The sequence below is a fragment of the Aptenodytes forsteri genome, unplaced genomic scaffold (assembly GCF_000699145.1).
Source record: "Aptenodytes forsteri isolate BGI_AS27 unplaced genomic scaffold, ASM69914v1 Scaffold15, whole genome shotgun sequence".
NCBI lineage: Eukaryota > Metazoa > Chordata > Aves > Sphenisciformes > Spheniscidae > Aptenodytes > Aptenodytes forsteri.
Genome location: NW_008795129.1, coordinates 19,467,095 through 19,493,270, shown reverse-complemented (window position 1 = coordinate 19,493,270; position 26,176 = coordinate 19,467,095). Strand labels below are relative to the sequence as shown.

The following is a 26,176-nucleotide window of genomic DNA, read 5'->3' as shown; positions in this document are numbered from 1 at the left end:
GGTTTAATGACAATCCTGTGCATCTAGGACATTGTTCTTGGTAGAAAATGTTGCCAAAAATAGGACTCCCTAGCAGTTGTGTGGTTTAGTCTTGTTGTTTGTTTTTTAGTTAATTAGTAACTTTTTTGCTTAGACCATCAAAGTTGGTTTTTAGAGCAGATGTGAGAAGCCAAGAACTCACTCTAGTTTGTTTTATTGCTCTTGCGCAGTTGATGAACTTCAAAAACGAATACAGCAGTCTGAAAATCCTGCACCACCGCCTCCACCGCCGCCCCCTCCTCCTCTTCCTCCTCCCCCTCCTCCTAACCCTATACGGTAAGTGCTTAAATCAAGGGTCACAGCATTAATGCTTTGCTGAAGCAGAGTACATTACATGAGCTTGCATCCAAGCAGGAAGAGTGTCTTTAAAGGAAAAAAGGCTTTCTCCACCTGTCTTGGTCTCTTTACCAGTAGGACACGCTCTGTGCCCCACCTGCCAACAGACTAACACCCTGACCGGTTTTGAACAGTGTCTGCCTTGCCAAGCCTAACGAATTGTCTAGACTGTGACTTTGGAGGAGGAGGGATACCTGTCTCCTCTAAATTTAGGAGATTATTTTTTTCTATTCACCTGATAGCTGTAATTATAGACTTGTGAAATGCTTGTCTGAATCGCCTGCTAAGAAAACCCCTTTGAACCAAAGGATATGTTGGATTACTGTGTGTCCCTTCCTGTCGGATACTGGTGATGAAAATGCAGACTCCATTTAGTTCCCACAATTGCTTTCATAAGTTAAAAAGAAAAAACAAAAACCCCGAAAATCACCACCCCATCATCAAGCAGGTTTGGGTGAAATTATCAACATTAAGCCTGTTTTTTGCAAAGGATTGTAAAAGAGGCTGACCAATATATGATGTATCGGGCATTAGACCCAAATTAACTAAGCCCTGAAGTGTGCTTAGTTAATTTTAGGAACTCAGCTAATCTTCATGTTGTCTGCTTGGTTTTAAAAATAAGTGGACTTTGATGACGCTTTCTAACCCTCTGTAATAGAAATTACTTACAGGACTCTTCTTAACTACCGTGTTAAATATATGAATAGAGATGATTAGTAGGGCGAATTCATCCCTTTGTGCTTCTTGCTTTGTTTTTAGAAATCTAAACTAAGCATGTTCTGAACAATTGTGTTTGGTCTTTTACTCCTTTTACGTCTGGTAACTCATTTGGCTTGCTTGCTTCTTCCTCACTAATGTGTAGCATGAATTAACTGTGTGGGGGTGCTGTGGTGGTTTTTTTTGTTTTGTTTAAGTTTGTGCCCTTTACTATTTGGAATAGATAACACTATTCATTTTAAGCCCTGTAGTAGCTAAATCAGAATATTTCCTTCATGCGCTGTGACCTTTATATGCATAGAGGTTGTTTCAGAGCCTAGGAACTGGATGCTGCTTTTTTCTGGGGCAGAGTTTTGACCCTTTATGTCAGGGAGGTCACTCTACTCCGTAAGAAACAATGTTCAGTAGGGAGTGACGCCCCACTGACACATCAGATGTGCATAGGAGCTTATACTTGGGCTTTAAGATGAATCATTTCCTTGCCTGGACTTTTACATTTTGACTGTAGTGAAGGGATAATTGTTTGACACTGTGAGAAGATTACAAACTTGGAGTTGGTGAGGAGATGCTGATCACCATATTTAAGTGTTCTCTGGAGAATACTACTTCACTTCAATATCTACAGCTCTTCCTTCCTTTTATTATGCCAGAGCAGCTTCAATTTGTCCTGTATCACAATGAGACACTGTCTTTTAATATTAAATCTTGGAGTGTTTTGATTTGTGCCTAGTGTCTGTTAAAAGAAATAAATTTCTCTGCTGCATTTTGATGGGAGGCGTTGTGGGGGGTAATTCAGTACATCTGTCTGCATTCAAGAACTGGTAGATGAGTCTTTTGTAAGTAGCTGTATAATCAGGTATAAGCAAGCTGTTTGTGTGTCATGTTCAAGTTCATTCTAACAGTGTGTAATACAGGACGGAATGACAATCTGCAGTTTCATTTTCCCCAAAGGTCTCTCATGTCAATGATTCGCAAGAGATCTCACTCCAACACCAATGTGAGCAAGAAGGAGAAACCTCCTCAGCAGGAGTCAGGTATGACTCATCCTTTCTCAAGTCATGCGGATTATTCACTAGGTACTGCAGATAAAGCTACTGAAAATGAACTGTGAGTACAGATAGTGATGCAAATGCTTATAATTATCAACATTAACAACTGCTCTCCATGTCCCAGCATACTCATCTACCTTGCAGTCCAGAAATGTGATTTCAGCCCAGTCACATGTGCTCTGAGATAGGAAGTGGTATCTTTGGCATTGTAGCTTTGGTACTGCAAGCTTCCTTAAGATCCCTAGCAAATTTGCATAGCCCTCATAGCTGTCTATGCCCCCGCAACTGAGCTGGTGATCAGCATCCAATTTATTTTTTCCAAACGCATTTTAGTATGAACAATCTTTGAGGCTGCAGATCAAAAACCTTAAGGGAAGACCTAGCACTTGCTGTAACTGAAAAAAAGTTCTTATCTTCCTACTTCTGGCTCTTACGCTTATCAGATATGTCACTGAGCTGATTTCATTCACTGATGTGGCAGAAAAATGTATCTCCCCCCCCCCAGGGAGAGGGTGGTCATGTTTATTATTGGCTCACAGAAGGACCTGACAAGATAAGCTCTTAGCTGGGTACGGGGATGTGCTGGGTAAGATGGATGGGGAGAACAGGATGGTTTATCTTAGGCCCCATGCTGTTACACTGACTCTGTGCAGCTTGCTGAGCTGCAGCCAGGCAGTTTGGAACTGCGTGTAGTAGTTGCACTATAGCAGTGTTGAGAGGCTCAACCTATGCTTCTACACTGGAGACACTACAGCATGTAGCTGCAGCTGCAGCGTGTCCAGGGCTTTGCACTTCCACAGGTTATCTGGAAGAGGCAGAAGAAGAAACCCAACAAGCATTAAGCTGAGAACAGGTTATATACAGGATAATACAGGGAAGTTTCCAACTTCCAAATGGCTTCTTGTTCGTGATTTCTTCCATCCAGAGCCTCTCCGCAGAGCTAGTTTGTTAAATGCTTCAGTTTTCATCCCTCAATTCATATCTTACGAAATCACCACTCAGAGTTGACTGTTAATGCTAATCCTTTAATGATACTGAAAACCTAAAACAAAACAGTCTTGCACTAAGGTGGCTCTGCATGCAAAGTAAGAGCTGAAATTGCCTTTTATTGTTGCTAATGGAAGCTGGAAACTTAGTAGGTTGAGAACAGGAGTTAAGTACAGATTTACAAATGATCATGAGTGCCTGAAGAGCTAGTTAGGCAAGTGTTGCCAGTTAAATAACCAAGGTTTTCCTCGCTGTTTCTCTCTTCCTTCTGAAACAGCAGGAGTTTGTTTGCAGTGAATTGCTTAACTCAGTTGCTGCCACTTAAACAAAGAAGGGGGCTGCAGAAGGGAACATGGCTGAAATTATAGGTATAGGGTATAACTGTTAAAGAAAAAATTGCTGTTAGCAGACTGTAACGGTATGTAAGCATGGCTGGATTGTTGGATGGGACCAACAGGCAGGAAGTGGGGGAAAGGAAGTATTACCCCTTCCATTTTTCAGGTGAGGAACTGAGGAATGGGGTGGCTTGGGCAGGTCCCTGGGGGAATCTTTGGGAACTGGTTACCAGTCTGAGAGAAATAAGGTTGTTGGTCTGGGTAAAATAATTAGAGAAGTGACCTTGTAGCGAGATCTCCGATGAAGAGTCAATCTTATATTTCAGTAAAAGTTCAGTTATGTTGCCTTCATTTATCAAGTTTCCTTACCTTGAAGTGTCCTAGATGTTTTGATTACACCTTTTTGTTGAGACTGTTACAAAAAGTGATTGCAGGAAATACTATGAAATTCACTGTAAGTTCTCTACACCCCATTCTTTCATTATTTATTAGCAAACTTTAACGGTTCTGACCTTTCTTCAATCACATATAAACTGCTTCTTCTCTTAATAGTTGAGCTGTTCTTAAAAAAAGGGGGAAAGTTCTTTCTTGATCTAGTAGTTATATCCAACTTGAGGCTTGTTTTGACCCTTGTTAAGAACTTAGAATGAGTGGTTTCTATCCCATACCACCAATTAAGCTTTTATATTTTAAACAGCCTGTTTGTGAAATTAAAGCCTGACATTAAATCGGCTTACAATACAGAAACTGCATTTCTATGAATCATCAATAGTACCCTGACAAGTGAGAGAGCGAAAGTCTATTTAAAATTCCTGTTATATAAGGTACAACACTGCAGCTTTGAATAGCGTCAACCATATTTCTCCATGTATCTGCTTTAAGTAGTCTTTTTTTTTCCCTTTTTGGTATGGCACGTTAAGTGTCTTTTGTTACATTATCCAGAACACTGAGAAGTTAACAGGTATTGTTTAGGTTCATCACACAGCTTCCCATTTCATCTGAATATTTTGCAGTCCTGATACTGAATCTCTTGAAAATCAGCAGGTTCCTTTCATGGTATTTAAGTTTTGCCCTTTAACTCGGTACAGTATTCTTTAATGGTGTGTTTTTAGTTCGGTCTGAGATGTTGCTGTATCATTCCAGCAAGGTTCTTAAACCCGTGTGAAATACGAGACACATTTGGTAGTCCTGTAATGGGCTGCATACAGGCCTCGCCACGGGCCATTATCAACTTGTCCTGTGTCAGTGAAGCTGTGGAAATTTCTGCTGAGCCACAGTGAAGAGATACAGTGGAAGCGGGGCTGTGTTCTTCAGTCCTTGGTGCTTCAGCCTATAGCACTGAGCTTCTGCAACTCCCAAACAGGAGCTTTGCATTTTTCAGGATCTGTGCCCTGCTTCTGCCCAAACTTCTGCAGGCACTGCGGTGTGGCATCTGCGAAGTCCACGGCTGGATCTTCAATGTGTGTAGATTGGCATTTTATCCTTGAAGAGCTCGTGACAGTTTAGCTGATAGCAAAGATTGCTAATAGTGCTGAATCCAGAAACTAGAATCCCTGATAACTAGAGATGAGGTTGCTGGTTTCTGCTACTACGTAGAAAGAGGGAACACCTTTTAGATGTACGTAGTGTAAGGTAAAGTGCCTCTTTGTGATGGGGAAAACTAAGAGTAAGATAGTGGTTCTGTAAGAAAGAACAGCCTGTGAACAGCCCACTTATGAGAAGAAAAATAAGCCTATATATTTATGCTTATCATTTACATTTTTAATAAAACTGAGAAAAAGCATGGATTTGGATAGTACATGAGCAATATGCATCACACATACAGGCAGGAAGAACTACTGCAGGGACTATAACTAAGTACATCGTATATGCAAATGCCATTTCATCATTAAAACTAAATTATGGTTATGGTAACTGGCTATATATCGCAAGCAAGCTGTTTAGGAGGCTGTTTAACATGTTTTTCTCTTTGGACTATTTCTCTGTAGTTCATATCTGGAATGTGATATGCTCTTTGTTTTTTGGACCAGGTGAAGAAGTTACAGATCTGAAGAGACAAGCTGTTGAAGAAATGATGGACAGAATTAAAAAGGGAGTTCATCTGAGACCAGTCAACCAGTCAAGCAGACCTAAAACAAAGGTTTGGAATAAATAGCAGAGCAATAATATTAGCTAAATACAGTAATTTACACTGAAAATAAATCAGGCTTTCTGTAAGACATTCAAAAGAATACATTTGCCTCACTCACCTCATTTGCTTTGCTTGATTTTTGAATAAAATGAATTAGAGCAGCATATATCTGAAGAACAGAAAAAGAAGTTGAAGCCTACAGTAAGTAAATAGAAGCCCAGTTTCTTTGACACAGAAAGGAACTGAAAGCAAGCATCTTGTAAATAAACAGCTACTGAGAAACTAAAAGCACAGAGGGAATAAGTGGATTGGGTAAAGGGTGTGATCAAGAAGTAGACTGTATTTAGCAGTATTTCTTCCTTTTATGCAACACTTAGCACTAATACACGAATGTGGCTACTATAAAATATTGCTTACCATCTTCGTAAAAGCGTAATCTTTCTTTATGTATAGGCTGTGATTCACTGTGTTATGAGCTAAGATAGTCCGCTTCATCTATATAAGAAAATAGATTGTATGTTAGCCATGTGCCCATGAGAGGAGAGAGCAGAGGAGCATAATACAACTGCATGCCTGTGCAGTAGACCCTTGTGCGACATCTGTCTTCAAGTATAAAGTCTGTCATGGGCCATTTCATGTGTTTTTTAACATGTATGTGTTGTGTTTGTTTACAGCCAGAAACACCAAAGCCCTCTGAAAGTGCAATGAAAGAATTAAAAGGGATTCTGGTAAGAAAACTTGTAGTTTATATTTCAGTTTTTTCTTCTCATTGAGCTGACAGGGCCTTCTGTGCAAAATAGCCAAGTATTTGAAAGTTGTGCATTAGTGTTTTGGTTTGAAGCTGCAGAGCAGTTTTGGAGTGAATCCCCTGATTCCCCTTTTGACTTTGGTCTGAAAGATTGGTTTTGGTCTTGCTAACAGAATTCATTTTGGTGAAACCTAGCCTGTTAACTCTGCTCTGGATTTGTATGTTTCTGCCACTAGAGGGGATGTTATGGTCTGTACCTGCCATAGATCCTTTGGAAACTTCCAAGTACTCACAGTGGGAATGCTTAGGGAGGGAGAGGCAGCTGGATAAATATAGCCCAAAGTAAAGCCCCTGAACTGCACATACAGTAGATGTAGGGTTCTCATCATCAACTGCTCTGAACTCCTGCTCTGTCCTGAGGCTCCAAATTTCTTGTTAGCGTAGACATAGCCTAAATAGAGCAAGAGGTCTCTAGTCTGTCTACATTTATATGTAGAAAAATTGATTCTGAATAGCTGTCCACGTACCCATTTATCACTAAATAAAAACATTAGGCTTGTGTTTGGTCCTGCTCAGAGCAATGTGCTATTTGCTGCTGGTCTGTCCTTTACTCGTATGTTGCGTCGCTTATTTAACTGGTTGTTTCTTTCTCACAAGTGCTAAAATTGTATCGAGCAGTCAGAAGGAGCTGTAGTTCTTGCTCCCTGACTTCTGTGACCCTGAAGCTTTTAAAGTTGAAGTGCAACTTTGGCACATCAGGTGAAATTTTGCCTTTGTAAGGTGAAAAACAGTGAAATTCTGCCCATATTGAAGCAAAATGCTTCACGTCCACTCCACAGAAGGTAAGGCTAATCATTCTAATCATCCATGATAGCACCTGAACAGCCTTTATAAAAATAGCTTCAGTATTGTGTTGGGTGGTGCAAGACAGTACAGCAAAGAGTGTAGCCGCAGCCTGTGCTGTGATTTTAAAATCCCGAGTGTGGCACCAATGACATGTTAAACTTACTGTTTGCCAGTCACATGAAAGCAGGGGAAGAAGGGAAGAAGTGATCTAGAGAGCCTCCAGACCTTAATGCCGAGCTCTAATTAGAGGGACACATAATGAAATGTGGAGGTAAATAGAAAAGGAGTAAAATGCAACACGGAGATTATGTTTTAAATGGAACTCCGTAAGTGTATGGATAGTTTGGTATGGTGTGCTGTTTGGACCAGTGAGGGCTGGACTTAACGATCCTGCCGAAGGTCCTTTCGTTTTCTAATGGCTGTTTTCTTTCTTTGACACTGTATCGCTGACATCAGGGGAGACTTGATTACATACTTCAGAGGGAGCAGAAACAAACCTACAGTCACTGTACTTCTGTATCTAGCTTGTTGCTTTTGAGCCCTCAGGATATTTGCAGTATAAGACAAGCTATATAAAATCCAATTCCAGTCTATTCTTGAGACCAATCATTATGCACAGTCAGACAACAAACATGGGGGTGGGATGTGATGGAGTAAACATTTGTTGTTACGATGCTAATTATGCATTTCATGTAGATCTCCATATAATTGTTACAAACAAAACACATTTATGTTCTGTAAATTGCAGAGTTTGAGTGACTCCATTGCACAAGTTGCTTTCGTACATGTACGTTTGTACAGATCTGGAGCATACTACTCATTAATAATGTACCTGCTCAGTTAAATTTCAAATAGTTGCCAAAGAAAATACTTTAAGTTTTGGGCGGGGGTGAAGAATTAGTAGCTGAAAGTAGTACAGCTTTTGGAACTTGCGATGCCATTTCTTTTTGTCATTTGCTATTTCTGCTCAGAAGTTACGTGCTTGTCAACAAAAGATGTTAAGAATATGTTATTTATGCTCTGGATAAATATATGACACGTTTTGGAAGGCTGAATAAACGGGATTCCTGGGGATTCCTAAAGATGGCAGGACTCAGGGGGAGAATGAAATAGTACATGGGTCCCAAATTTTCAGTTGCATTGTAAGTGTTTTGGGGAAATTTTACAGTCAAGTGGGTGCCTGATCTAGTAACTGATTCTTGTCAGTTGGGAAATGCATGCAGTATGCACTATGTGCATGTTAAAATGTGGGCAATTTTGGGAGGTTTCAGGCTTTGATTGAAGCCTTTTTTTAAAAAAAATTTCCTTAAGAAAAGCTGCTGGATTTGCAGCTTAGCTGATACAAAATACTAACCTTGGCATAAGGCAGTAATAGCATGGATTTCTATTTTGTATGTAAAAAAACCATTTCAACTTGAGGTCTAATCCTGTGTGTAAGAGAAACCATGAAGTATGTGGACATAGGCTCAGGTTTATGCCAGATCAGCTAGATTATAGGATATAATAACATGCTGCAGTTGCAGCTAGTGCATACTGACTTCTGCAGGTATGTGTACACACCAGGATGCAGCAACATAGGACCATGCTAAAATATAAAATACGCTGGAGCAGTAAAATATGGATCTTTGGCTTTTTGCTAATAGAGGTTAATTATGGGCATGATAATGCTCTAGTGGTTTTTCGAGATCCTTTAAATATTAAGATGGAGGAAGTTGGCAGTTCCCTGCAAACATCAGAGTTTGTTCATTAATGATCCAGACCATCTTTCTTAAGCCTGATATCAACCCTCTAAGGTGTAGGTAAGTATGGTTAATCCCTACATTGGGAAATCCAAGTAAGGGGAGGAGTGGTGAGCCAAGCCCCAGATGCTCTCTGTTGTACTAAAGAGGGAGCTTCGCACACTGGTCTAGAACTGCAGTTGCTTTTCTGCTGTTTAAAAGGTTCTCGCATTGTGCATATGGGAGGTTTGGCAAGGCATAATATATCCTCAGAGAGCTTTTCAGGCCTGTTTCTTGCTGTAGGAAACATTGAACAAATCCACTAGTTCCCGAAGCTTGAAGTCCCTTGAAACAGACAGCAGTGAAACAGAGCTGGAACGAGTTCTGCGCCGCCGGAAAGTGACCACTGACCAGGACAGTGGCAGTAAGTGGCTGGACTCCTTCGTAGTCCTCTTCCTCTCCCTGCATTAAGTGACTCTTGAAGCCTTACTTTCTCTTCCAGACCATTGCCATTTCAGCCATTACGGAGAACCCTGCTTACTTCTACAGTGACTCACTTCCCCGTTGCACCTGTCGCTTTTCATCCCCATTTTCTCCAAGAGATGCCTCTGTCAGGATTTTCTGCGCACACAGCCATATATACACAGGTTCCTCGGTCCTGCCTGGAGCTCAGACATTGTTATTGGAGTTAATAGTCTCAGTGTACCGTGAAAATACCCTTGAAAGTAATGGTAACCAGAGAAATGAGGGTTTAGGACTAACGGCTTGAATTAACCTCTTCTGCAGAGCAAGGGTCTGCAGTTTTTAAGCTATGCTTTCCTTACAGATGATGATAGTAACTGTTGATGTTCTGCCTGGTTAGAAACACAGTCTGTGCAAGTGTAAGTCCATGCCATAGTCGCTGCGGATGTGGCTGGTTTTAATGTCACTGTATGGTTTTAGCTTGGACTTTGTAGATAGACAGTTCACTGACTACTCATTAGTACGAGAACAGGCTTTTTTGTCATTGGGCTGGCTCTTGCTCCAGCTGCTCTTCAGGCTGGGAGAGCGCTGGCAAGTTGTGACTCGGTAGTGCTGTGTGGGCAGCAGGACTTACCATCCCATAAAGGCAAGGGGATTGAGTGCACGACTGTGTCAATATAGCAAGCCTTGCTTGGGTTAATCTTGCGGGGGAGAGCAGAAGCTGCAAGTACGGTATTTGATACTCTCCATGCACTGGAGCTGTTTGTTAAAATTCCATTTTGATTTCTGCAGTTAGCTTGAATTCTGCTGTGCTTATGTGTTGTTTCTAGACCAGTCAATCTGGATAACAGAAGCATTAAACTTTCTTTGGGTTTTAGGTCCCACTGGAATCTTGGCCACATCAGAATCAAAATCTCTGCCTGTGCTAGGTTCGGGAGCCAGTGCTGCACAAACAGCATTGAACAAGAAAGACCTGGAGACAGAATTCAGTTCCAAAGTACCCGACTCAGGTCCTGTCTCTAACCAGCTTAAGGGTGTCACGGGCTCCAAGCCTACATTACAGTAAGTAGAATATGGATTTCTAGATATATTTTAGTACCAGATCTGTTTAGCTGGTCCATTTTGAAAGTGATTTAATATCAGTTTTGGTTAACAGGATAAATACATAGTCTGCAGCTGTTTACCACTGACTCCTCAAATATTTGCAGTCTCATGTGGAAGTAGAAACCAAATTCTCTGTAATAAAGTTCTTTTCCTGCAAAATCTGTGAACATTCTTCAAAAAAAAAGTTCATCTTCTCTGACAAAAAAAAAGAACTCAAGAGTTTTTGAGGAATAGCAAGGTTGAGGTTTTTTTCCATATCCTGAAGAGAAGAGGGATGATAGTTATATAGTTACCTCTTGATTTTAAAAAAGGTAGTTCTAGCACAATATTTTAAAATATTGTAAAAAATAGAATCATGTAAGTCATATTGGTCTGTATGCAGGTGTGCAGGGCAGTTTCTGTTGGACCGAAACAAGTCCTGACTATTACTCTTAAATGTTTGTTGGTAAAAATTCTGAATTACCTGGAAATCTAAAGATTAAGATTCTTTTAAAAAAAAAAAAAAAAATACAGTTAGTGCTGCATTTGCACAGATGGGCAGAAGAATCTTCCGTCACAACAGATTGAAGACCCAAGGTGCCAGTTAAGCATCAAAGAGTTAAACCTGCTTCAGAAATATTTATTTCAGACAGATCCCGTGCAGGATTGGTTTGGTTTACAACAATACCAAGCTCCTTTTGAAATTAGGCTGTGCACTTGCTTCAGTTCCCTTGCCAGGTTGTTTGTCAGTTTGTCACTTCAAGAAAAGGAAATAGATGAGACAAATCAGATCGGCAGAATATTGTAATCATGGCTAATTAAGCAGCTTTCCTGCTCTATCAGTTAAAAAATACCACCAGTACCAATTCTAGCAAGTCTCCATTGCTTGGTTCAAAGGAGTAAGCCACGATAAATGAGCTGGAAATTCAGTTCGCATCTATTTTTATGAACTGATATTTACTTCACTCTCCTGCAGGTACTTTTATAATTTGTTTTTGAATGGATAAAGAGCCCAACTTCCTTTTGTACCCCACAGTTTTATTTAATTCACACTGAGTTTTAAAAGCAGAATGCCTTTTCCAATCATATGTATTTTCCCCTTTTATTTCATTTAAGTATCTAGATAGAAGATCTAGATAATCTTCATTTTAATTTAATCAGAAAGATGACGATTTGTTGAACAGTTAATTTGACATGAATAGTGCCATTGCATTTTCTTGAACTGCTACCCTGTCAGAAAGGTGAGGTTGTTCCTGAAAAATACTGTGTTTGTAGTTTGTGGATTTCTACAATTTTCAACAGATAACCTTAATTAGAAAATACAGCAACTCCTACCACCTTTTGTCTACTTTTATTCCACCAAACTAAGTGGAAATTGCATTTACAAGAAAGGAAATGAAATAATTGCAGGCCCCAAGGTCTCGCAGAATGCGTGGTGAATTGACAGTGAAAAGGATCTTGTGTTGACAGTCACAGTTGTTATGTGTTATAAAAGCATATGTGAAGCTCAATTTATTTCTCAGCTTGCCTATTCAGTGACATCCTAAAAGACACATTTCACTCTAATTTATCTGTTTAAAGCATTAAAACAAATGTGGTGGGCCAGATTCCTTAGTGCTGCAGGGCTTCTTTGCACCGAGTCACTGGTGTAAACCTGCTTAATTGGAAAGGCCCATCATTGAGGACGGTTTTCCAGTGAGAGAGAAGGCGCTGGGGCTCTCATGCTCTTCTGCCGCTGGGCTGGCAGGGAGGAGCAGAAATAAAGATGCTTCGTACCATGTTGAAGCGCAATTACTTTTCTTCTTTCTCCTGGGTACTGTTTGCAGCAAAGGTTGGTAGAAGCAGCCTCCAGACTCCAAGGTGTGTAAGCGCTGTTTTGAAACAGGGCTCATTTGAAGCAGACTTCAGAAGGAAGTTCATTTGTCTAACATGTCTGACATCTTGGCTCTGTAATCAGGCAGTTTTATGGGCTTCCCTGGGTACATCTATACTAGCAGTTTAGTTTGGATCAGCAGAGCACTTCTGAAGCAAATCTCCCGATTGTCGCCATTTGCTATGCTTTGATGTGTATCCTGGAGTGGTCTTTAGTGCATAAACTGGATCCCTGGATTCGTTGGATGAGTGAAACTAAACCAGAAGACGTGATCCAGCCTTTAGTGGCTGCCCCAGCGGCCACACGAGAGCTAGTTCAGTGAATAACCCCCCTGAAACGTGTGTTACGAGGACATCGGTCTGAAGCACGGGCTGTTTCCCTCTACATGTCTGCTCCTGTTGCACCACACTATTTCCTAAAGTAGACCGTGTTAACTAAACAAACAATATGCTGCTTTGACCAGATACCTTAAATGACAAAGGCATACAAAAGATTTATTGTGGCAGCTCTTCTCCTTATTCATACCTGAGGTAAAAGGATGCAGCTGTCTCATCATTTGCAATTCCTTGAAATCTGACAAAGGTGTGACCTGCTTCAACTGCTTGCAGCAGCCAAGCAAATTTTTTATAGCACAGTAAAGGATTGCATGTCTCATAATTACCAGGTGTCTCTTGCAGTGCAGTATGTATTCTTTTTTCTTCACCTAGATTTTAATGTACAGCTTCCTATAGAAAACCTTAGGAATAGTTGTGCATGAGCTATTTCTCTTTGCTGCACCATCCAATTACTAAGGCTTGTAATCTGAAGGAGGAGGTAATACTTACAGACATTTAAATGCGAACAGCCCTATTCATCATTCTTTATTCACGTTGAGTAACAGTTGAGCACACCTGTTCTCATGGAGAAAGAAGGTCACGCCTTTGAAAAAGACCCAGTCTTGAAAATGTGTCTGTGAACAATACATAGACAGAAGTCAGCTCACTGAGTAAAATCCTGGATCCTCCCCGCCCCCAAGTCAGTGACAATCTAACCTAAATACGCACGGGGTGAGGAATTTCAGTCTTTGGTTGAAGCAGGACTCCGCACGTCATACGGTTACTCCTGGGGTTAAGTGTTACCAAAGCACTGGCCCCCAGCTGAATCAGCTGGGCCACTCGTGTGAGTTGCCAAAGGAGGGATTGTGGAAAAGGGCTGTAACATCAACAAATACGGGTTGATTCTGAAATTTCCCCGCCATCAAACTAAGTGATGACAGCTCAGAAATTAATTCAGAAGAAAAATTTGGGTTTCGAACCACTAGGTGAGGTGTTATTTCAGTGCAGGAGATTGTTAGAAGAAGGGTCTGAAGCCATTAAGCAGATGATTTGGAATGTGTGAAGTTTCGCTGAGGTGGTGCTGAGGGGAAGACATCAATAATGTGTGTCCTATAGAGAAATGGAGGCCTTACCTCAGTATTCAGGTAACTTCCTCTGCAAATCTCTTCCCAAATGTTTAACCCAGCATGAGTGTAATTCCGTGACAATTGCTTAGAAGAGAATAGGTGACAATTTAGTTCCCCTGGGAGCAAAGAAAGTTCCCGTGACTCCCTGCGGTGTGTAGACACAGAAGGGAAAGGTGTGTCTGGCTCTGCCCCTGGGTTTTGGGGGATTTTTTTTTTTTTTCCCCAGCACTTTGTAAACATTTTGTTTCTGGGCAGCAGAGTTCTCTGCTAACGGAGTGAACCACAGGGAGGGTTAGTCTTAATCTGATGATTTTATACAATTAAAGGATTTGTCCTCCTTCTCCTGGCTGTAATCTTAGTACCCCTGAATCATCTACCAGCTCTGCGGGAAGCAGCTCAGCCTCAGCTGGACAGAACTGCAAAGGCTTTCCAGTGCAGCTTGAAGGTGGGCAATTTAGTTTGAACCACAAATGAAGAAAACAATGAGATGTTCTGGAAGTTTGAGGTCTCCTCAATTTTAACCGTTTTAAAAGCTACTGTCACACATTTTTCTTAGACTGTACCTTTTGTGCGTGCTCTCAGTGCAGGTAGAAGCTCTCCGAGATTCTTCATTTAAATGAATTTGCCAATCTTTTTGAGCATTTTCAAAAAAGCACCTAAAAATGGGAATAATTTCCTATGGCTTGATCCAGCATACTAAAGATTGTCTGCAGTTCCCTTCTGCTTGCTGCTATGTTGACCACCTTTCTACTCAGCTAGATTTAGCAGGGGCATTCCTGAAATGGAGAAGGTTTCCTGCACTTTCTTCACAGATGTCTAGTACTGGTACTGTTAGAGGAGGTAACCAGCAGACTAATTCGCTAGTGTCACTGTTCGTATTCCCCGTAATTTCCTTTTGACAAATGCTGTAGTGTGATGGAATTTTTGTTCATTGAAGACTTTCAAGACTTGGAATTGGTGTATTTTTTACTGTTGTTCAGTATTAGCCTTTGGTCCTGTCTGTTGTATTCCCCTGCCTTGTTAAAAATTCTGAAATATTTAATAAACACATCTTGGCTTTTATTCTCGGTAAAAGTTTTTGAGGATAAAATTGACTCACCTCTTGTGGTCTGGCACGCAACAGACAGACCACGGTGGCACTCTGCCGAGCTGAGACCCTCTCTCCTGTACAGGCTGACACCACGGGCTGGTTAGTCTGGGTCAGAGGCGGGACAGCTGAGCTGCTGTTACTTGGCAAACCCTCCTAGCATGGCAGTTTGGACAGGACATAGAGATTGGAGTATGAACCTTGTCGCACGAGTGATGTTTGTCCTCAGTTACAGGAATCTTGTAGGAAAATGGGAATGCTGGGGTCAGGGTGGGCGGTAGTTAGCCGAATAGCAAGCTATAACTGACATGCAGGCATGGTTTTCAAGCGTTATGAAGAAGCAACTGGTGGCAAACAACTGTCAAATTAGCGTTTCATACTTCAAATCTCATGTTTTGGTGAGTAAGGAATAGTAGTGGTGGAGTTCTATTTTGGTTTTGAAAGCAGTTTTGCTTTGAAGAAAGACGATAGCTATTTCAGCATCCTCGATTAGGGAGCTTGCTGAAAAGACCAAGTATACTAATTTGATGCCATGTTAGTGTTGGCTTTTGTAGCAGAAATGACTTCATTCACACCATCTCAGATTCCAGGCAGAGTATCTACATGGAGTCTCCCACGTTTATACTATGTACTTGCAAAACCAGTCTTTGTTGGAATAGAGTTTTGCCAGTGTTTTCTAAATACGCTGTAATAAACGTGGATTTTCCTACAGTGTTTTCCTTGAATGGTTTCCTGTAGCATTCTGCTTTTACATACCATTAGGAAATTGGAAGGGACTTCATCCATTAAAATTTTCCATGATATTTATGTAAAATTCTGGTTTCTAATGGAAACATACTACAATGATTTCATGAATAGAGCATGGAGCAAGGTTAAATAATACCAAGGTTATAATATTAACCAGCGGAAACAAAGTCTGAGTCTCAGTTGACAAATCCGATCCTTGGTTTGTCCTTTTGTACTCCTACTGTAAATTATTTACAAAGGGCGCAGCAGTACTACTTCACAGACGGCCCGTCAGGCATAACCCTTTACTTTTACACCTTCTGTAGCTTCTGTAACTATAGAATAGTTATATATTATAGTTACATAATAGAATATAGTACTTTTGATACTCTTCTATCACAACCAGTCCTCAGTACTGCATGGGACTTTGCATATCCCATGCAATTAAACAAAAATGCATTTATCATCTAAATCTGGATTTCACAGTACAGATTTTATGTGTTTAGTCATAAAAATATACACAAACTTATGAACAATTATGTATGAATGAGTACAATAGAACTGGGTTCTCAATTTCTGGCTTAAATATATAGTTGGACAAATAACAAGAATACTGATAACAACATTAACAATCTTAATGAGGGAAGAGCTTTGCATAGAGCTAAATGCAAATACCTTGGCTGGACAAATTTGTAATTGTTCAAAACTGTGGCTAACTATATCTGTACTAATTGCTTTTCCCAGCTTTATTTGTAGCAGTAAAACCTGTTTTTTGAAAGGGAGCACCAAAATTATGTTCATTCTTGCACTGAAACTTTCTTATGTCTGGATTCTGCTCTTGACAAACTATGGAAAAAGAGCTATGAATACCTGATAAATAGGGTTAATAATTTTTAACAATACCTCAGCTGTAACAGCAGCGCTGTCAGGCTGGTGCTGCAAACAGTGTAAAGGATTTGAAGAAGGGAATGCTAGTACAACGAAGTCTGAATAGTAATTCTTATTTTTATGCTTGAAACGCTGATTTAATCATTGGTTTTCTCCATTAAACTACTTTATATCGACATCTTTCATTTTTCTGTCCTTTGAAGGTGGTAAATATGATTGCCGTTTTATCCATTTTTGTTATAAATGAAACAGACTTCAGAGCGTTTGGCTGTGCATCAGTTGTTGGAATGCTGCCATACACTAATGCAGACTCCCCACTGTGAGCCCAGTGAAGAATTATACTTTGATTCACCAGATTGTATTAAATAGTCCAGCTGTTGGGATTTGAAAGATAGTTACCTCCAAAGCGAAATAAAAATGAACTTGGCATTTATGGCTTTGACCATTTTTATAGGGTTGGGCAATCAGCTTTTCAGAGGTAGCACTTTTTAAAATAACCCTCTTCTGGTTACGCTGCTTTAAAAAGTTTAATTTGCTGTAACATTGAAAATACCGCACCTCGTATTTTCTGGAATGATTGGCAACTTTTGCATAAAATAAGCATTATTTTCCTTATGAAATCACTAGCTTCTGATGATAATCAAATGAGTCTGAAACTGTATCTATTAGCGCCAATTTCTGCATTAATTAACTTATACCGAAGTTCTAATGTTAGAGACAATTCTTGTAATTAAAGCTTGAACATGGAATTTCATTCGCTATATCCAGCGCTTCAGTAGCAAGCTGAGTGAATTCTTTCTGAAATGGAAAGTGCAACAACTGTTGTTTCTGTGATTATTTATTTGTTTTTAACCTGTACATTTACTCTCTCCCCGTCAGGTGGGAGCCAGTACCTTCTCCGCCCCACGGTCTTAATTGTTGAGTGGGGTGACCTCTTTTTTCCTTGTCATTTTCTCTAGGACAAAGACTGTCACAATAAAAGGCAGTTCAGAGCAGATGGATCCAGTAGCTGAATTTCTTTCTCTGGCTTCCGGTTGATTCTACTTTTTCCTTTCAAGGGTGTTATCTTAGCAGTACAGAAGGCCGTTCCTTATGAGTAAGCATGAAAATGTTTTAAAAAAACCCAACAAAATAAAAAAAAGGCTCTGGACTAGCAAACGCAGTTGCATTCAGCAGCTCTACAGTTAGGCTTCCTGGGAGCGCGGGGCCGCATTCATTTTCTCTAGGACAAAGACTGTCACAATAAAAGGCAGTTCAGAGCAGATGGATCCAGTAGCTGAATTTCTTTCTCTGGCTTCCGGTTGATTCTACTTTTTCCTTTCAAGGGTGTTATCTTAGCAGTACAGAAGGCCGTTCCTTATGAGTAAGCATGAAAATGTTTTAAAAAAACCCAACAAAATAAAAAAAAGGCTCTGGACTAGCAAACGCAGTTGCATTCAGCAGCTCTACAGTTAGGCTTCCCGGGAGCGCGGGGCCGCACACCCACTGGTGCACGTAGGACCTTCTGGCGCTAAGGATTTTTGCACCTGTCCAGTTTGGTGGTTGTAGCTGTATTGGTGCGGATATCTATACGGTGTTCATACCATTGTGTAAGGCCCTGCCTAAAGGTGGGCGGAGTACATGCCTGTGACTGCCCTCTAAGCATGCCTGGTTACATGCCCTCAGGCATACAGGGCCAACAGGCTCTGGAAAGGACGGTGGAGGAGATATAAACTCATGCTTGTAAGCTGCCTGTCTGCCCATACAGCAGCGTCAAGATGGCATAGGATCTGCCACTTGTTCAGGTCGTGCTTTCCCAGCGTTTGCCTCGCTCTCTGCTGGTGCATTCTAGCTAATCTAAGGATTTTCCTGCACGTTTTCAACACTAGTACAAGCTTTTGAATATAGACAAGTGCTTTCAGTGTTTATAGCGTGATGCCAGCCTCGACAAATAACCCTGGTGTCTCTGACCTTTCCTTCCTGTCTCCCCGCTCAGAGGGCTTTTTACCCGCAAGAATCCCGGCGCTGCAAGCAATCAAGACGTAACCCCGTTTCTGCAGTACAAGATGTAGGTCTAACGCCCTCTGTATTTCAGCAAATCCAGTCGGTGAATTCTCAGAAATCATTTGCACTTGCTCCCAGTGAGACCACTAGCAGCCTCTTGGTGCTGAGCCACGGCGGAAAATCTGGTTACGCTGCCTCTACCTCCCTGTCATACGGTAGAGTGTAGTACAGTGAAAGCCCTGTGCAAGCTGCTCTGGGATGCAGGTGTGGAGAAGAAGCCACGTTCTCCTTTCAGGCCGCAGGACTATTAGCCTACAGGCTACGGGAACTGGTAGCGTTTTCTCTGGGTGCAACTGCCCTGTTGGACATGGGGGAACCTAAATCCAGCTCCGAGATGAGCAGAGAGAAAATAAATTCTTAAGACTTTAAACTGATTCTTTCATAGTCTAGGGATTTTTTCAGTGCTTTATAAGTTTGTTTTTCCTGTTAAATACCTTCCATTGCTAGCTTAACAGATGATCCAGGAGAGGTAATGTGACTGCTGCATTTTGTGAACTACAATCTGTATGTAACAGCTGTAAATCTAGAAATCTCTTCACTAGTTTAGTAGTCCTGTACTGGTCATACGTGCTACTAGTAACAGAAATGCTTTTCTGTGTGTTTATATTCTTTCTCCTAAATATGTGAACTCTTATCTGTATTCATATATTTATTCTTTTTCCTTTAGACCAACTAGTCATACGGAATTTACAAGAAAAGCTTCTAGCAGTGAAAAAGAGACGGAATCCATTGTAGTTTTAGATCCTGTTTCCACCAGTGGGGATCAGACGTCTGAAAACACGCTGAATCAGAACAAAATCGAAGAACAAAAAAGCAAGCCGCCGCATAAAGAAACGAATGCTGAGAAAATAAAAGAAACAGACAGTTCTAACTGTTAATTGCTGTTCTGAAAGGCTGTTAACTTTCGGGAATCCTTATCTGGACATGTAAATTGCTTAGGTGTGTTACTAGGGGCTACGGTCTGTACTCCAAACCATTTTCGATAACAGATTGAAATGGTCTTTCGTATGCAGTTTTGTTACATGCATTAAAGTGTTAAATAACTATGTATCACTCAAAATCCCTTTCCCATTTTAATTTCCCAGGTAGGGTTAGTATTTTCTTAGCTATTGTCAGTTACTTTTTCTTTAAAACTGTATTTGAAAAGGCTTTTTTAATTATTCTTTTGTTAAGAAGGTACCTTGTTAAAGGTCCATTCTAAAGCTTGCCGGAAGCCCCTTGCATCCCTCTTGAACTGGACAGGTTTGGGTTTGACCCTATGAAGGTGATTACACACACATCAGCTTTAGTATGGGGGCTACTACTAATAATTGAAAAATCAGGTTTTAGACACATTGCTTTAAAAATATTTTGATATCTACTTAAACCAAGATCCGGTACCTTGTTAAAGGTCCATTCTAAAGCTTGCCGGAAGCCCCTTGCATCCCTCTTGAACTGGACAGGTTTGGGTTTGACCCTATGAAGGTGATTACACACACATCAGCTTTAGTATGGGGGCTACTACTAATAATTGAAAAATCAGGTTTTAGACACATTGCTTTAAAAATATTTTGATCTCTACTTAAACCAAGATCTTGTAGGTCTCCGTACTGCTGTCTCCACACACGCTCTTTTGAGGAAATTAAAAGCACAAGCATAACACTTCTGTTTCAGTTCAGATTCCCCAGTGGACAGCTAGCCCAAAGACTGAAAAGCAGAGGCAGTGCAGCATGTCATTTTGGTACCAAGAGTTTTGGTAACGATGGCCAAAGTCAGAAGTTCATGGGTTGAGATTGGTGCTCTCATGTGGATGAAAAGCTTTTCAAAGGAGGACGTACCTCCTGGTTTTTGTTTCAATGTTGCATAGCAAAGTTTGGAACTGCTGCAACAGCAGTCTGTATTTGCTGCTGCAAAAAATAAGTTACCCTAGGCTCTCGTGAGTACGGAGTACCTTTGGGATTCAGTCATTCTAGGATTGCAAGTTATTTGGAATCAACATTTTGAGCACTTCCAGCTGAAATCTCGCAACACTAACAAATAAGGCTTTGCTTTGAACCTGCTACACACCAGTGGCATTAATTTCTTTATTAGATAACACTTTAGATGTCTCTATTTGATGACACAAATCCCAGTATCCCTCAGCCCTTATTTCCTATGAAGACAGTGAAATAGGTACACAATTGATTTGCTCCACTGCCAATTCACATTCCATTGTAGTCTCTTCTTAAATTCAACACAGTATCTCATTCTTTTATAGTGAACCAACAAATGTAATCAGGGATTTACCTAAAGATCGGTGTAACTGAAATTGGGTGGTCAAGTACTTGAATGCACTTGGATTATTTTCTATTTAATGATTTGAAACAGTGATAGTATTGAAGAATGAATGTTCTGAGTTTGTTGGTTTGGCTCTGCATGCAACTGTCTGGTGCTTTTCCTAAAAATAAAGTGATAGTAACGAGTGTGCTGGTTTCACATCTTTTTTGGTGTTTTTTGCATGTTTGCTAAGAAAATCTTGGACTTGATCCAATTACTGAACTACATATAATTCCTAAACTTGGGGAAATTTGTCTCTCATCGATATCTTCATTTCTGGGGGGGAGGTTGGTTCTGGTGGTTAATTTTTCACTTGGGTATGTGTTACACTGAATTTAAAATGCAATGTTTTATATATGTATTTTTCCTCAAATTATTGCTGCTGTATTATATGTTCAAATTATACAAACCCCAGAAGGTTTTTAAGAAGTATGTCTTTTACTTAAACTGTTTGTTACCTAGGACATAAATTATTTATTTATCTTTTCACTGTTGCTTATTAAAAAGACTCCTGACAAGTTTCCCAGACCTTGTGAAATTGACTTGTTATTCCCTGCCTCCGACTGAAGCAAGCCTCCTAGCGATGCCAGTGACGGCTTTGTGCCCTACATTTGGGGTTTGCGCTGATGCACTTGTATTGCTAGCTAGCTAGAACTGGAGCAAAATTTCCCTTGTAGGCTAGATCTAAGAGCAGCATTGAGGGTGCGGGTGGGGGATGGAGCAGCGTAACAGTCAAGGCCTTTGTTTTTTGTAAAATGGTTTGTTTTTTTTTTACTCTTTGTCAATAGCTTGCTCTTTGTATGGAGAGAGATTTCCACTTTCCCAAAACAAACATTTAGTTTTGGACTTAACACAGAGGTATTTGTTTTGTCAGTTTGTAAATACAGCACAGAATTTTGTGGTATTTTCAAACTATAGCCACTGCTCAGTTAACTTGGTTTCAGCTGAAAGCAATGCTCTCCTGGGAAAAGAGAAGCTAGTATCTGAATGCTTTTAAAAACGTTTAGCCAAAGTGCTTGAAAAGAAATGGATTAAGGAATAGTTAATATATGAGTTTCTTACTAGAATGTTTTTTTCAGAAATTTATCCAAAAGTTAATGTTGACAACCTAGGTCAGTGTGCTGTTCTCTGGGAGCTGAGCAGGCAGGCTGCGAACCTGCAGGGCTGGCTGAGAGAGCTGTGGAGGCAACGAATCCTGCTTTGGGGGAGGAAGTACATCAGAAAGTTGTTTTTCTGGCTGTGATTCTTCAGCAAAAGCAATAAATTCAAGATTTGCTTCACCTGAAATAGAAGAGAAAAAAGAAACTCATGTTTGCTGTAATCCGGTTTCTTGTAATGTTCTCTGGTGCACTCAGATTTTTTTTAAATGCCACATGATGCTTCCAAGAGTCTCTAAACACCTTTAGAAGTCTGGTCCTTAGAAACAAAGGAGCAACAGCCCTGCACTTTGGTTACAGGATTAGGGCATGCTGCACAGCAGCCTGAGCCGGGATATTTATTGCATTCCCTTCTTCACTAATCATCGCACCTTGCTGCCCTTTTTTTGAACACCCATCTTCCTCTGCACTGGTGCGCTTGCAAAAGTTCCCATCAGCTGACCGTGCCTCTTCTCTGCCCCAGCCTTTAACAACTTTATGTAAGCCCATGTTCAGATGTTGCTCCTGTAACTAACACCTCACCTGTCTTCTCGCTGCTATTTTTCCCAATTCTGGGACACCCCTTCTTCCCTAACCTCACCACCTAATTCCGTTTTGCCACATACACAGTGCCCACCCCATCACCGAGTATGTCTCAGCTGTACGTGTCACTTTTTAGTAAAGGGATGGCCAGTCCGATTCAGCTTGCAAGCAGTTCACACATGCCTTCCGGGTGAATCTGGTGGCTGAAACACAGCATCGGCATTGGGGCTGCACTTAGGCAAAGCCTTCTGCGCAACCCAAATTACTCCCAGCGAGAGGGGGCAAGGCAGCAGGAGAGCCGAGGGCGCCGGCTGTTACGGTGCTCCTGGGCCCAGCTGCGTGCCCCCTCCTGGGGGGGACTCCTGAGGGGTCAGTGTCACTGCCCAGCTACGAGCGACTTAGAGAGTCCTCTCTTCTCAGCTCTCCAGTGTATTCCGTAGCTCGCAGCCCAGCCAAATGAAGAGTTTGGTATGCAGCTCAGACATGCTATCTCAGTATATCCCTGCTGTTGATTTAGTTACTGGATTTTATTTCTGCCAAACTATTAACGGCTTCTGGAATTGTTGCTATTTCATTTTATGAGATACAGGTTTAAATATTTGTCAAACTCAAGCCCTTTGTTTACACTATGCCATTTGAATAGGGAATACATTAATATTGCTGAGGCAGTTAAAGTTCACAGCTCTTTATAATTATGTCTTGTTTTTGAAAAACGCATTCTGTGAAACTACTGTCTTAGCAAAAAAGAATTTCTGTCTATGTTTCTATTTTTTACAACCATTATAGATGAGCAAGGGGGAGATTTCGAAAACAGAATATTTTCAATAACAATTTTTTTAAAATAAAAACTTTGTTCTCTAGTGTGCATGTCAAGTGGTGCTGTCCTATGTATAGAAGATTGCAAATGATTAGAAACAAGAGGGTAAAATGACTTAATTCTCCTTCATTTTTCTTTTTCTTAGGCATAATAAATTCTTGCAAACCCTTTCCTTCCTTTCTTCCTCTCCTTGTGTCTCTGCCTCCCCTTCAGACTGTATGCCTTTATTCTGTCTTGATTGATACCTGAACAAGTGAGAAGTGGTTCTAATGAACTGTTAAGCATTTAACAGTGTAGAGCTAAAAAGAAGATGCAGATCCTGAAATGCAGGCAGATGCATACAAGTGGCTAAGGCTGAATGTGCATAGTCAACTTCGGGTTTTCTTGGGTTTTATTTAGTGCTTACCCGTGCAATTGTAGCTTTCCAAACACATTTTGCTGGAAATGTAACACACAAAAGAGGGTTGTGAAATGAAGTTTTGTTAGCAATATATGTTTAGGGGCTTGAGGGAGGTGGGGTATTTGGCCTAAAATTCCGTTTTGGCAGCTTTTCGGCGTGTTATATGCGTGGTTTTTGTTTTGTTCCTTTTGCACCGTGGGCTTCAAGACTCCAACCAATTAATTCTGGAAAAAAGCTTAATGTAGGCTACTCCTCAAGAAGGGGTCTATTTTAACATTCAGTAAACAGATAATCCATTAGGACAACAATATACATTGTGGCAAGTGCTATCCTAGTTTCTTTTTGTCAGCGCTTAGTTATAGTCTTTTGATTTCACTTCCCTCCTGTGGTGCAGTTTCAATCATTCTCCCTCCAATCTTTGTTCTCGCATTCATTGCAAGCTGAAAACAAAGTAAGAAAGAAGCTCATACGTAGCGTTCTATTCTTGGCCAGTTCTTCCTCTATAGCAAGAAGGCGGTTGTATTTGGTCACCCTTTCTCCGCGGGAAAGACCTCCCAACTTGATAAACCTGGCACCCAGTCCAACAGCCTTAAACGAAAAAGTGCGTATTTTAAAACTAGACGGTTCGGGAAGTGAAGTCCTTCTTAATTATTAAACATGGTATCCTACTTCTAATTTAACACTCTTACCTTTCTACAGATAAAAACCTTCCTTTAAATAGAAATAAAATCTCTCAGTGAAAGATTTGTCGGATGCAAACAATAATTTTCACTGGCGTAGGAAACGAAATTTTATTTGCAAATGTAGCTTTAATACAAAAAGACTAAATATATTAGTGTTAAGAATTTTTGCCTAAAATATTATTACTACTTAGAAATGTTTTAAGTATCTCACATTTTTTTTATAAACTAATGCAACCAAATAGATCATACACACTTCTGAATATACTCCTTGCTTTGGCAAATTTCCTGTGTGTTCTCTTTAAACTCAAAGAATAACTCTCTGTGGGGAAAAAAAGCAACTCTCTAGAAAAAGCCCATTTTGTAAAACGCTGCTTCTTTCTCAAGCGGAAACAGGCTTTCTCCTTAAAAAATAGTTCATGTTAAAAGCAGTGTTCTGGCAATTCTGCAATTGAACAGCTTTCAATACTTACCAGATCCACAAGGCTATCATCAGAAGATTCTCCATCTGGACTTCCTAATATGGTAATATGTCTTTGACCTATATATAACGGGAGTGTAAAACCTTCATTAGTGTATATTTTGTATGTTCGACACAGAAATTGCTTGGACTTTTCATTCTTTTTTACCTTTGGGCTATCGAAGCTTAAATACAAACAGGAGTAAAACCAAGGAAACCCACCTCATAAGGATATAAACTATAGTAGTTTGCTACATTAACATTACGTTTTATTTTCAGCATGGTTAAGGGAATATCTAACATCCTATCCTAATTTCTGTCTCCAGTTGATCTGTCTGGTAATGTATTCTACAGGCTAGGAGGCTGTTCTATTTATTTTAAATGTGCTCCTTACTATAGTAATGATTTTTCCTCACTACAGAGAGGGAATAAGGAAGGAACTTAGATATATTAAATTTGTCCATCTATTCCTTGCGTATAAAAATGAATAAAGAAAAATTGATGCAAAGACAAATCTTACATATGAAACTGCACAGGTTCTTAGCACTGTTACCACAAAAGCTCGGTAATGTATAGTCAATAATCATGTAAACTGCAATTTTAAACATTCTGGGCTTGTTTGGATTTCTTAATTATTAATACTAGTATTAGTCAAAATTCAGACTAGTCAACTACCTCTTTTTTATTTTGTTTAATTCTGATGTCTAACTGTATGACACTTAGCTGCAGTGCCAAAGGGCACCCACACTCAAAGCATCCACAGTGTATTAATTTACTATAGTTGAAGCCTTGAATGCTGTTTTCAGCTCCTGAACAGAGATTTGTGAATCAAAACATGAATTTTAGTTTCTTCTGACAAGCGCTTCCTAAATTAGAAGTGGCAATAATTACATAAAAAGATGTAATATTTACAGATGTAGCAACACTACTTATTGACTTGTAGGGTTTGAAAGTCAGCCTTTTTCCCCCTCTACTCACCATCTAGAAGTCCAGTAAGTTCTATGAGGTCTGATACCCTGGTTTGGTTAATATATTTTAGGACAACACCACTGCACGTTGGTATGTTTATGTTTTGGTCAATTTTAAGTTTGGAAATATATGTGGCAGCATCTTCAGCAATCAGGTAACACTTGGAACCAAGAGCACAACAGATGTGATTCCATTGTTGTCTGTCCTGCATAAACAATCAAGTAAATAACTGGAGTTTAAAAAACTAAACTGAATGAAAACCCTAATAGAGGAGGTGAAAATTAAAAAAAAAAAAATAAAAATAGAGAGGTGGGAGGAATTCCTAGGAGACTATTTCACATTTTCTCTCTTTCTCTGCAGAAAATAA

The 26,176-nt window shown here is 40.2% G+C and overlaps 2 protein-coding genes across 2 annotated transcripts in view; one reads left to right on the top strand and one right to left on the bottom strand.

Moving 5' to 3' along the window:
• SHTN1 (shootin 1) overlaps nucleotides 1-19,387 on the top strand; it is a 49,413-nt gene extending 30,026 nt beyond the window's left edge. The window contains exons 9-15 of the mRNA XM_009277905.2: nucleotides 210-315; nucleotides 2,044-2,126; nucleotides 5,494-5,603; nucleotides 6,269-6,322; nucleotides 9,210-9,330; nucleotides 10,247-10,430; nucleotides 19,177-19,387. Coding sequence (XP_009276180.1) covers nucleotides 210-315; nucleotides 2,044-2,126; nucleotides 5,494-5,603; nucleotides 6,269-6,322; nucleotides 9,210-9,330; nucleotides 10,247-10,430; nucleotides 19,177-19,387 — 869 coding nt within the window. The remainder of the gene's footprint in view (nucleotides 1-209; nucleotides 316-2,043; nucleotides 2,127-5,493; nucleotides 5,604-6,268; nucleotides 6,323-9,209; nucleotides 9,331-10,246; nucleotides 10,431-19,176) is intronic.
• Nucleotides 19,388-21,912: 2,525 nt separating this feature from the next.
• The window catches only part of ENO4 (enolase family member 4), a 62,457-nt gene continuing 58,193 nt past the window's right edge, over nucleotides 21,913-26,176 (bottom strand). The window contains exons 13-16 of the mRNA XM_019471649.1: nucleotides 25,819-26,014; nucleotides 24,854-24,921; nucleotides 24,171-24,288; nucleotides 21,913-22,085 (exon numbers count right to left, since the gene is read on the bottom strand). Coding sequence (XP_019327194.1) covers nucleotides 21,913-22,085; nucleotides 24,171-24,288; nucleotides 24,854-24,921; nucleotides 25,819-26,014 — 555 coding nt within the window. The remainder of the gene's footprint in view (nucleotides 22,086-24,170; nucleotides 24,289-24,853; nucleotides 24,922-25,818; nucleotides 26,015-26,176) is intronic.